The sequence below is a fragment of the Lithobates pipiens genome, unplaced genomic scaffold (genome assembly GCF_037356315.1).
Source record: "Lithobates pipiens isolate NorthernLeopardFrog02 unplaced genomic scaffold, aLitPip1_a1.2 Scaffold_23, whole genome shotgun sequence".
Lineage (NCBI taxonomy): Eukaryota > Metazoa > Chordata > Amphibia > Anura > Ranidae > Lithobates > Lithobates pipiens.
In genome coordinates this window covers 95,340,628-95,353,004 of record NW_027507785.1, presented here as the reverse complement: position 1 = coordinate 95,353,004, position 12,377 = coordinate 95,340,628, and the positions used below count along the sequence as shown (strand labels likewise).

At 40.8% G+C, this 12,377-nt stretch overlaps 1 protein-coding gene across 15 annotated transcripts in view; it reads left to right on the top strand.

Annotated features, from left to right (window-relative positions):
- The window catches only part of CACNA1D (calcium voltage-gated channel subunit alpha1 D), a 540,723-nt gene that overhangs the window by 387,975 nt on the left and 140,371 nt on the right, over nt 1–12,377 (top strand). For all 15 annotated transcript variants that reach the window (XM_077452074.1, XM_077452065.1, XM_077452061.1 and 12 more), the window contains 3 exons: nt 995–1,101; nt 3,162–3,249; nt 11,030–11,137. In XM_077452074.1, coding sequence (XP_077308200.1) covers nt 995–1,101; nt 3,162–3,249; nt 11,030–11,137 — 303 coding nt within the window. The remainder of the gene's footprint in view (nt 1–994; nt 1,102–3,161; nt 3,250–11,029; nt 11,138–12,377) is intronic.

The window sequence follows — 12,377 nt, the reverse complement described above, 5'->3', positions numbered from 1 at the left end:
CTACTGTGACCTCAGCTACATTTTTCCCATCTCTAACCATATACACCAGTGGTCATCAACCCTGTCCTCGGGACCCACTAACAGGCCAGGTTTGCAAGATAACTGAAATGCATCACAGGTGATATAATTTTCTGCTCAATGATTGCAGTATTCTAGTCTGCATCTCCCCAAGGTAATACATAAAGCATGGCCTGTTAGTGGGCCCTGAGGACTGGGTTGATGACCACTGATATACACTCTTTAAGTGCACCCAGTGCTTAGGAAGGCCATTGACGGTGAGACTTTCTTTCCTGCAACCATGGGTTGCATGAAAAAAATATGCATGATTGTCCTATCCCTCCTCCTCCTGCCGAGCAATTGTCTGCTCCCGGCGGTGGGGCGAGGGAATGCTGTCCTTGCCGAGAGAAGACCGTTATTATTGCTAGTGGCTACAGTAGCCACTAGCAATAATCTCAACTGAGTCCAGCAGGCTGGTTGTACCCAAGTTAATCGATCGATCAACTTGGTACATTGATCCTGCCCACACATGGTTCGAATCCCAGCTGGTTCCTGCTGAACCTGCCAAGATTCGAACCGTCTATGGCCGGCGGACTTAGCTGAGAATCCACTGACTATTGCACCTGTTACAGTATTGACAATTATTTCTATAGAGGTTGCTTTTGCACTTTTTGGCTGGAAGCTGTAATAATGCTGATGGGGCTGTTTAAAGCTTTCTTGAGTAGGATTCCTTAATTGCCATAATATAAAATTATTTTCCGGTAAATTATGTTAGTGAAGCTATCAAGCTGTTTATCTTACATTTTACAGTGAGAAATGTCTACAAGTATTGAAAGTGTTGATCTTCTAGTTACTGCAGTCACACGTGCTTCCTGTCAGCCCGCTATATGTTCAGTCTGATGTCTCTACATGTATGATGTCCCTGAATTGGTTTGCGATAATTACTGTAGATCTCTGTATTTTGCAGTGTATTAATATTTTTTTCTTGGTATCGTAGATGATGACATTTGGAGCATTTCTACACAAAGGTTCATTCTGCAGAAACTATTTTAATTTATTGGATCTGTTGGTTGTTGGAGTTTCTCTGGTTTCCTTTGGTATTCAGTAAGTATCTTGTATAAAAAGATTTTGCTGTTTTTCACACTTATGCCGCATACACACGACTTCTGGACTTTCCGTCAGACTAGGTCCGACGGGATCAAGTCCGTTTGGACAATCCGATCGTATGTGGACTAGTCCGCTTTTTATATAAAAAAAAAAAAATCAGACGGACCTAGATATAGAACATGTTTCAAATCTATCCGACGGACTAAAAATCGGGAAAACCGTTTCTTCTGGCTATTGAACTTCCTTGTTTAGTCCCGTTTACGTCATCACGTTCAAAGTGAACGGAATTTCGAACAGACTTAGTTTGGTCGTGTGTGGCCAAGTCCGTTCATTCAGAAAGTCCGTCGGGCCTCCACTGAAAGTCCGTCTTACCTCCGCCGAAAGTCAGTCGGTAAGACCGCCGGAACCTAGTCCGTCAAAGTCCAGTCATGTACGCGGCATCAGTTATCAGCAATCATTTTGCACCCAGTAGTATCAGTGCAGCCGTATTCTTGGGGCTGCATTAAGATTTATAATAAGTTGAGTTTACATTTATTATAGATCCAAATGGAAAAGGGACATCACTAAGCCTCTGGTGTGCTTAATGTTCTTTATATCCTAACATAATTAATTATTGCTAACTCAGAGAACGTGGCTTATAACTGAACAAATAGATACAATATTGATGATGTTTTGGATCAATTCAAATTGGCACTCTGGCCTGATAGATTATTATACTCATTTATCATACGGCCAGTTCCAAATGTATTAATCTCATAGTGGGTTGGATGTGAAAATCAGGGTTCTATTTATAAAAAACTTAATTGGACAAGTATATATGTAATATTGGACAAATTGGATAAGTATTCGCCCATCCATGACAAATTCTGACCATATTTTTCTTAAAGCCGAGCTTAACTGAGCACCACAAACTGAAAGCACTATTTAAATCATTTTTAATATTCAAATAAAACCCATTTCTCCCGGTCTCCATGTGTTGTTTTTTTTGTTTTGTTTTTTGAGAAATAATTTTGAAAAGCACCCCCTTAGCAATTCTAGCAATGGCCATCTTGAGTAATGGCAGATGATTCATGTAGCATTTAGTTGTAATCCATCTGCCCTCAGCTAAGGCATGCAGGCAGGGGGATGTACTTACAGTAGCTGAGAAAGTCCCTCCTCCCAATGAAAAAAACAAAACAAAATGCCATGAAGGCCCTGGGATGTAGGACATCAAGAAGGTATTTTACTCTATTATATTGCAGAAACACACACCTTTTACATATAATACTGTAATAGAGAGGATTCTGGCAGTTTACAACCACTGTAAACTAGGGCTTATTTTCAGAGTAGGGCTTGTATTGCAGCCCTCCTGGAAAATCAGGGTAGGTCTTATTTTCAGGGTAGGTCTAATGCCGTATACACACGGTCAGATTTTCCAACGGGAAATGTTGGATGTGAGCTTGTTGTCGGTAAGTCCAGCCGTGTGTATGCTCCATCGAACATTTGCTGTCGGACTTTCCATCAACAAATGTTTGATAGCAGGTTCTCAAATTTTCTGCCGTTGTTGTTGGAATTTCCGATCGTGTGTACATAAGTCTGACACACAAACGCTCATGCATGCTCAGAATCAAGCAAAAGGAGCCACACTGGCTATTGAACTTGCTTTTTCTTGGCTTGTCGTACTTCTTGTACATCACCACCTTCCCTCGTTCGTAATTGTTGGCCAACATTTGTGTGACCGTGTGTATGCAAGGCAAGTTTGAGCCAACGTCCTTCGAACAAAAATCCACGGTTCGACGGGCATTGCTTTTGGGGAAACACGGTACTACTATTGCTTTGGACATGGACTTCGCAATATAGCAACACAATAACAAAAAATCTTTATCCAGAAGGGCCTCCTTCCCAGGTATCCCATATAATTTACATGATATGTAGGGTGAATCATAGAGATAATACAAGTCCCATGTTAGATTATATTTTGTCTTTTTGGCAGTATCAATAATTGCTAGTTAAAATCTGTTTCGATTTGCACAGTGATCTTATGTCCGGACCCAACCATACACTGTTTATTTCCACAGGTCAAGTGCTATATCTGTAGTGAAAATCCTGAGAGTATTGAGGGTACTCCGGCCTCTGAGAGCAATCAACAGAGCTAAAGGACTGAAGGTATGGTTCTCAACTTTTGATTTATATTGTTAAAGTGGAACTTAAAGTATAACTAAAGGCGACACTTTTTTTTGCTTCATATAGAGTGGAGATGGATTAGAACACCTGTCCGGATTTTAGTGCAGAACTGCACCCATTAGGGAGATTAACACTCTCTATCTGTTATGTTTAGCATTACCACCGAGCGTGAAAGAAAATTCCAAATTTCACCCTGGTGGCACCCTGCGATTTCCTCACTTCAGGAGGATTTTCACTCACTTCCTGTTTTGGCTATAGGACAGGAAGTGAAGGGAAATCTCTCCAATGGGACACAGGTGGCAAAAACTGATAGAGGTTATAACTCTCCCTTCATCTATCCAAAATAGTACTTTGTTAACTATATCTCAATTTTAAAGTAACTAAAGGCAAAACTTTTTTTTTTTTTTGGATAGAGTAGAGAGGGATTAAAACACCTTTCAGGTTTTTATTGCTGTCTGTGCCCCAGTTAGGGAGATTCAGCTTCTCTATTTGTTCTGGTTACCATTATCATTGAAAGTGAAAGTAAAAGGTCCCCAGAGGTTGGGTTGTCCCCAGAGAAGCAATAGAGGGGAAATCTTCAATTGGGGGCACTAGTTCTGGTGACCTGGGGGTCCCCAAGGAATTCCCTTAATTTGTAGGGATTTCCCAACACGTCCTGTTTGGCTGTGGGACAGGAAGTGAAGGGAAATCTCTGCAATGGGACACAAATCTGTAAGGGGGTTATAACTTTCCCTTTCTCTATCCAAAATGGAAAAAAAAAGTTTTCCCATAGTTCTACTTCATTCAAAGCACACTCACCCATTCATACATGTCTCCGTGTTTTCTTTTGTTCAGCATTTCTAGTCACAGCCATCTTGAGTAAAGGCAGGTTAATTATGTAACATTTACTTCTGGAATCCATCTGCCCTTAGGTCAGGGTGTGCTTAACTAAGAAAGCTCCTCCGGGTGAAATAAAAAAAAAGTGCCCATGAAGACTCCTGAGATGTATGACATCATATGTGCTTAGGCAAGAAGCCAGGAAGCAATTTAACACTGGAGACACTTATACCCCCTTCCTGCCCAGGCCAATTTTCAGCTTTCAGCACTGTCACTCTTTGAATGACAATGGCGTGGTTATGCTACACTGTACCCATATGACATTTTTATCATTTTTTTCTTTCACACAAATAGAGCTTTATTTTGATAGTGTTTAATCACTACTGGGGTTTTTAATTTTTTACAAAGCAAACAAAAATAGACCGAAAATTTTGAAAAAAAAAACAAAAAACTGTTTTCATAGTCTGTTATAAAATTTTGCAAACAGGTAATTTTTCTCCTACATTGATGTGCTCTGATGAGGCTGCACTGATGGGCACTGATAGGCTACACTGAAGGCCACTGATTAGGTGGCACTGATAGGTTGCACTGATCGGGAGGCACTGATGGGGCTGCACTGATAAGTGGCACTGATGGACACTGATAGGTGGCTATGATAGGTGGCACTGGTGGGCACTAAGAGGTGGCACTGATAGGGGCACTGATGGGTGGTACTGATAGGCACTGGTAGGTGGCATTGGTGGGCACTGAGAGGTGGAACTGATAGGGGGCACTGATGGACACTGATAGGTGGCTATGATAGGTGGCACTGGTGGGCACTAAGAGGTGGCACTGATAGGGGGCACTGATGGGTGGTACTGATAGGCACTGGTAGGTGGCATTGATAGGCAGCAATGATAGGTGGCACTGATGATGAGACACGTATGGGCACTGATTGGCAGCACTGATAGGTGGCACTGGTGGGCACTGGTAGGTGGCACAGGATAGCAGTACTGATGGGCACTGATAGGTGACACTGGTGGGCACTGGTAGGTGGCACTGGTTAGCAGCAGTGGCTGTCACTGTGTGGGACTGATGTCCCATTTACACAAGCCGGTAATCGGCTTATTTTTTTCTCCTCATGCTGGAAGCCAATTACCGGCTATTGTTTACATCATGTGATCAGCTGTCATTGGCTGACAGCTGATCACGTGGTAAAGGGCTAGGATCGGCCTTTTACTCCGATTTGTAATCAGCTGAGTCCCAAGGATGCTGTGATGATAGAGCGTGCCGCCCATGCACTGCAAGATGCACGCAGGCAGCGTGAGCATGGGAGGATATCCATGTACGCCCTCCTGGCAATCTAAGTCCACGTTGTAACCGTCTTTCGGCTATAGCGCAGGCGTCAAGTGGTTAAAGAGGAGCTCCAGGCTCCTGCAGAAAAAATGATAAGTCAGCAGCTACAAATACTGTAGCTGCTGACTTTTAATAGCATAGCAGGACACTTACCTGTCCAGGAATCCAGTGGTGTCCTCACCCAAACCAATTTTTCTATCGGCTATAGGGTGCTGCTGCTGTCGTCATCCCCATGCACGAATTGAGCTGCGCTCCCTGATCGGGCCGGCTGCTGGGGAAGGAAGAGGGGGCCAAACTTCCAGCAGAGTTTGCCGTGGTGAAGTCAGTTGGAAATGGGAGCGGGTACCTGTCAAAACCCACTCCCCAAAAGGTGCCCAATGTGGCAGCGGAGGCAGGAGGAGGCAGACAAGTAGAGCTTCCTCTTTTGGGTGGAGCTCTGCTTTAAAAAATGTAAAAAAAAAAAAGTTTAAAACAAGTAAATATGATATACCTTATATTTATATTACTACGGATAGCAGCATAAGGATTACAAATAGTTAATACTGATTGATAGAGTAAAGTTCCACTTTAATCCTGGGCCACCATGGGGAATTTGTTGAAAATATCTATTTAATTTGCTGTCAGCTATTTAGAGAAGAGGCAGAGGAGAATCAATGAAAGGAGCATAAAATAATATGTGCCTCATTAAACAATTATGGCTCCTACACGCTGCAAATCATATTGGTAGGAGTTTATTGGTTCTATTAATCAGTAATCTGGCGCCTCTCCGCAGCATGAGTACTGCAGCACACTGGGAAAACTGATTAATTTCAGTGGAGGTAGTTGGAGCATTTTTATTTTGGAAGAACCTTATGAAAAAAATAAACTAAAACAGTACAATTAAAGGAAGCAATAATGTGTCTGTTGTATACGCTGCTACAGTTTCACAAAACTAGCAAAGCATTTGTAACATTCTTGTGCTGCATTTTTCCACCCTATCTGACTTTTGACACCTTTAGGAACTTCATTTTAATATGCAAAAATGCATGCATTATGTCTTTTGCAACAACACAAGTAAAAAATGTAATACTGCAGCATACCAGGCATTAGATATGGTGTCTTCATTCGTTTTTTCTGCCTTTTTTCTTTATTTCACCTGTTGATCCTGCCAGTATTACACTTCCTGTCCTAGGGTGACAATTCCCACTCACTGCACTGTATTTGTAGATAAGCAGGATTGTCAGCCTAGGCTGCTCTCATGGTTTGGACTACAAAAAACTGCCCTCTTCCCATCTCCAAAACATAGTGTTCTGTAGCCCACATAAGAGAACTAAGAAGCCTATAAACATTGTTTCAGCTCTTAGTTCAGTGCACCGGAAGTTAGAAGGATATTACATTTCTGGGAGGACCAGCAGGTATTTTTGTGTACTTGAAAAAATATAATTGATCTGAAAAAAGAGAAAAACAGTGCAGCCACCACATGTAATAAATTACATTATTGTTGAAGGTTTTGGATATACTTAAAGCTGATCTTCACCCATTTTTTCAACTTCCTCTGACCAAAATGCCTATCCCGTCCCGGCTGCCTAGGCAATTAGGTGATGTCACCTATCCCAGGAGTTTATGGGTAGCATAATGGTCTACTCTCATGGTATTTCCAGACAGGAAATTACGTGATCAGGAGGAGCTAAAGATCAGGTTACTATAACAATAGGACAAACGATCAAACAAAGTCCGATCAGATCATGTTGTCGGAAAATTTTTATATCCAGCTCTCAAACTTTGTTGGTTGGACATTACGACGGAAAAAGTCTGATGAAGCCCACACACGGTCGGATTATCCGACAACACCGTCCGATCGGACATTTTCCGTTGGAATGTCCGACCGTGTGTACAAGGGCTTATTGTACATCTTCACTCCTCTGAGCTTCCAGTCTCTCCTTACTAGACTTGCTGATCCACTGCCACTGGATCTCCTGAGCTCTTTCAACCTTCTCACTTAGTACCTTCCTCAGTCCTCACCCCCGCTTCCCTGCTGGGTCCCTAGATTGGCACTCACAGATACTCCTCAAGCGTCACCCCACTGGCCAGCTCAGTCCCTGGCTTGATACAGAAGGCTGCTCTGCAAGAGTCGCCTCCACTGGCCCTGGTTTGACATCTGCTGAAGTTTCCCTATTCTTTACCGTCTCTGGTTGGTGAGAATACTGCTGCGGTACTTGCTTCAGCTACTCACTGTGGTCCCTGGTAATAAGGTGTTTGGTCCCTTAGTTGCAACAGATTCCCTTCTTCCCCTGACCACAACAAGTTCTCAGACTGACAGAACTGCCGCTTATGGTTGGACTGCAAATTACAGTCCCAACCCTACGCTGCTCTCTTGCTTCTGGAAAGGCCCTCAGACAGCCTAGCAGCCAAATGTCCCCGGGATAGGCAGCACAATACATGTGAACCCAGACAGTCATCCAGGTTGCACAGAACCCCGATCACCTGGCCTCACCCAAATAAATAGGCTCTCCCAGAAGACCAAGGGATCCAAGAAGATCCCTGCCCATTGGCTGAGATACCCTATCTATTCCTAATCTGCCCTTGCAATGCCCTTGTCTTATCTAATGTCACCAGATACCCAGCCATCTAGTGACAGAAGAGAGAAGTGCAGCAATTCCCGAGTTAGGGTGGAATCAATTGAGCCCCTAACAATTGACCAAGGCAACTAACTATACCTGGCATATACCTTAGCGCTGCACCTCTTCTTATATTTTGTCTCAATACAACCAGTAATATAGTGTCCGCTTATTTTTTTTATTCTTGGTTATTATTATCTCTCAAGTGCAACAGATTTGTATTATTATAACTATAGCTGGCAGGTAAATGTACTAGCAACCCTGCATAAACATCAGGGTGCTACATGTTGATAACACGTTGCGCTGTGCGATGCAGGAGGTGCATGCTAGGTAAACCAGCTGCACTATATCCCAGAACTCACGGGTGCCAACGTCAGATGCCCACAACCAAGATGGCCGCCGCCAGCATTTCATCAGGGGCCAGTCACCCGGACATTTGGCAAGTAAAGACTTTATTTACAATACTGACAAAATCCAAACAAACAAAAAAAAAGCATCTTGTAAGGATCACGGGGATGTTTTTATCGCATTTTTGAATAGGAGACTGTAGCTCCTCTTTAAAGTGATTGTAAACTTTAATGTTTGCCTTATATCTATAGGTAAGCATATAATAAGGTTTACCTATAGGTACTGTAAATATCTTCTAAACGTGCACCGCTTAGGAGATATTTGTTTCCATCATAATAGTTATAAAGCAGTGAATCTGACATTCCCCAAGCATTCACTACAGGTGAATTTTCCTGATGCATGTGTTTTACATGGCAGTGACTGATTCACCACGGGTAAATATTTTGTGAAAGTCACATTCACTACTTTGTAATTATGCCCCAAATTGATATATAAGTATAACACTTTTTTTTTTTTTATAACACAGGTTTTTATTACCCAAGTATAACAGTGCTCCTCTTATTTTTCCTATTTACAATGCCGGTGAGGTATTCCAAAACACAATAACTACAGCTGTTTGTCGCCCCCCCCCCCCCCCCCATATACAGAAAGCCTGGGCTATCAACATGTCAGTGCTAAAAAAATTCTCACAGCCCTCTTGGAAGTTTTAATTCTGTTGGTTGTATGTCAAAACATTATACACTACTACATTTCCAATCCTTTAAAAATGAATAAACAAATATTTACCAGAAAACATTACACTACAAGCCTCAGAACGCAAACATACCCACCCCACATGCAAAGAGCTTTGTGAAATCTAGCTGCAGTGGATTACAGAGAGCTGCATTGGATACAGTTAGCAGTTGCATGACTGGTTTTGCCCAAAGTTGCTCAGTAACCTCTGCCAATTAATTATCTTTATTTCTGTCATTGCTGTAAACCAGTGGTCTCCAAACTGTGGACCTTGGAGCCGGATGCGGCCCTTTGCTTGCCTTTATCCGGCCCTTGAGGCATTATTCCTGCCACTATTACCAACAATGGGGCACTATGCCTTCCACTGACACCAACAATGGGGCACTATGCCTTCCACTCACACCAACAATGGGGCACTCTGTCTTCCACTAACACCAACAATGGAACACTATGCCTTCCACTGACACCAACAGTGGGGCACTATGCCTTCCACTGACACCAACAATGGGGCACTATACCTTCCACTCACAACAACAATGGGGCACTGTGCCTTCCACTGACACCAACAATGGGACACTATGTCTTCCACTGACACCAACAATGGGGCACTATGCCTTCCACAAACAACAATATTGGGGCACTATGCCTTCCACTCACACCAACAATGGGGTACTATGCCTTCCACTGACACCAACAATGGGACACTATGCCTTCCACTGACACCAACAATGGAGCATTATGCCTTCCACTGACACCAACAATGGGGAACTATTCCTTCCACTGACACCAACGACGGGGAACTATGTCTTTCAATGACACCAACTATTTATATCCCTAATAACAAAGATTGGGCATTGTTTACTCCCACTGGGCACAGTTCGGCCCCCCTAAAGTCTGAAGAACAGTAAACTGGCCCTTTCTTTAGAAAGGTTGGAGACCCCTGCTCTAAACTCATGAAAGAAGATTTGTTATTATAGATTACTGTACTTTTCACTTTATCAATAATGTTGTGCTGCCTTATGTCAGTGTGGTCTATAGGTATGATTTTGTGTTGCTGGTTTTATTGTGTGTTCATATATTTATTTCCACTTTTGAATGCTCAATGTTTGGTCTGCGATTTAACTGCCATTTACATAATTTCAGCAGCATGCTCTCTACAAAATTCATTTTATTTTTTATTATTATTATTATTATTATTATTAAACATGTACATCGACTAAATACAACTAAAACTAAAGCAATCAAAAGACTAAAATACAACTAAAAATAAAATGACATTTTAGTCAATAGACTGTGAATAAAAATACATTTACATTTACTACATCTACTAAGCTGCTAAAAGAAAAAAAAATAAGAAAAATGTTTTCTTATTTTTTTTTCTTAATAATTAATGTTGGTAATATATTCAGGTAATATGTGGAATGGCATTATAGCCAACATAGTTTACAGTTTTTTATATTTTCAAGTTGTACTTCTGCTTTGTTGTATGAAATTGGGATTTATTTATAAAGACGTAATATATCACAATGACTAAGTCTGTGTCTGTAGTGCATGTTCAAACTTTAATACCATAAATAATAACATGTTATTACATTTTACACCAGGAGTATATAATGAGTTTGGTAATTCTAAAGAAATGCTTAAATAACGCATTACAATTTAACTAAACCCATTACATTTTAGACGACTAAATATACTGGATATTTTAGTAGACTAAATAGGACTAAAACAATTCATATGACTAAAATAGGACTAAAACTAAAATTGAATTTTAGTCAAAATATCTAAAATAGGACTGAAAGTAAAATCGCATTTTAGTCCAAAGACTATAACTAAATCTAAATCAAAATTTGATGTCAAAATGAACAGTGTTTTTAGGACAGTGAATTATAGATATGTAATTATTTAGATATTACACTTTTCTGCCATTTCAGCATGTTGTTCAGTGTGTGTTTGTCGCCATCCGGACTATTGGTAACATTATGATCGTTACAACATTACTGCAGTTCATGTTTGCCTGCATCGGGGTTCAGCTATTTAAGGTAAGTGATCTGATGAAAGAGATTGGTGAGTACTCTGTATTGGGGAATATAACTTATTTATCTTTATTTAATTTTATGTTTTGTTTTTTCCGGTCTGAATAGTGACTTATGCCCTATACAGACGGTCGGACATTCCAACCACAAAATCCTTCAGATTTTTTTCCGACGGATTTTGTCCGAAACTGGTGTTGCATACACATGGTTGCACAAAGTTGTCGGAAAATCCGATCGTTCATAACGAGGTGCTGTAAAATATGTACGACGGGACTATAAAGAGGCCAGTAGCCAATAGCATTTGTCTAGTAATTTATTCTGAGCACGCGTGGCACTTTTGTCCATCGGAATTCTCTACACATGATCGGAAAAAGTCAGATCGGATTTTGTATTTTAGATGCAGCTCTCAAACTTTTTCCGTCGGAAATTCACACAGAAAAAGTCTGATAGAGACCACACACGATCGGATTTTCCGACAACATAATCCGAGCGGACTTTTTCCGTCTGAATTTCCGACCGTGTGTATGGGGCATTACACAAATGACAGAAAGTTATTTTACACTGTAGTATGGAAACACAAGAGTTTATGTTCTGTTTGAGTTCAGTCCAGTATTGGTGGAACATAGCACAGCTAGCACTGAATATACAGGCTTATTCAACGCACAAGGAGTTGGGGGGGCGCCATTTACTGTATACCCTTAACAGTGCTTAGCTAGTACCTAATTTTGTTGTGTATAATACCTTACAAATGAGAAAAGTATGTAAGGGGCCAATAAGTTGAAACACTTGCCAATATTTAATCCAAAAAATAAAAAAATTGCAAATTCGTAGAGAAACATACATTTTTTTTGTTATAAATACAAGTGATAACAACATATTTAAAACTATATTTAAGTCATCTACTGCCTGATAAATCTAAAATTATTTAAAACAACCGTGCATGAGCTAAAAAAATAAAAAATGTCTGTGTTTATTATCTCAGTAATTAGTATTGTGGGACACATTATCCATCCAATAAATGTAATAGTCCTCAATGTACATCTGCCTAGAAAAAATATTCTCTTATGTCTAAATTGGATTTATAGCTCTCAAACAACAAATAGGTCATGCATATCTATATCTCTTCTAATTGAGCCAGATGTTCATGGAACTGGAGGTTTATCATTTTGGGTATACTGCTGAAAATGGTGAGATATTCACCTTGGCCTGGGCAAAGATCTAGTCATTTGGCAAACATATCCCATAG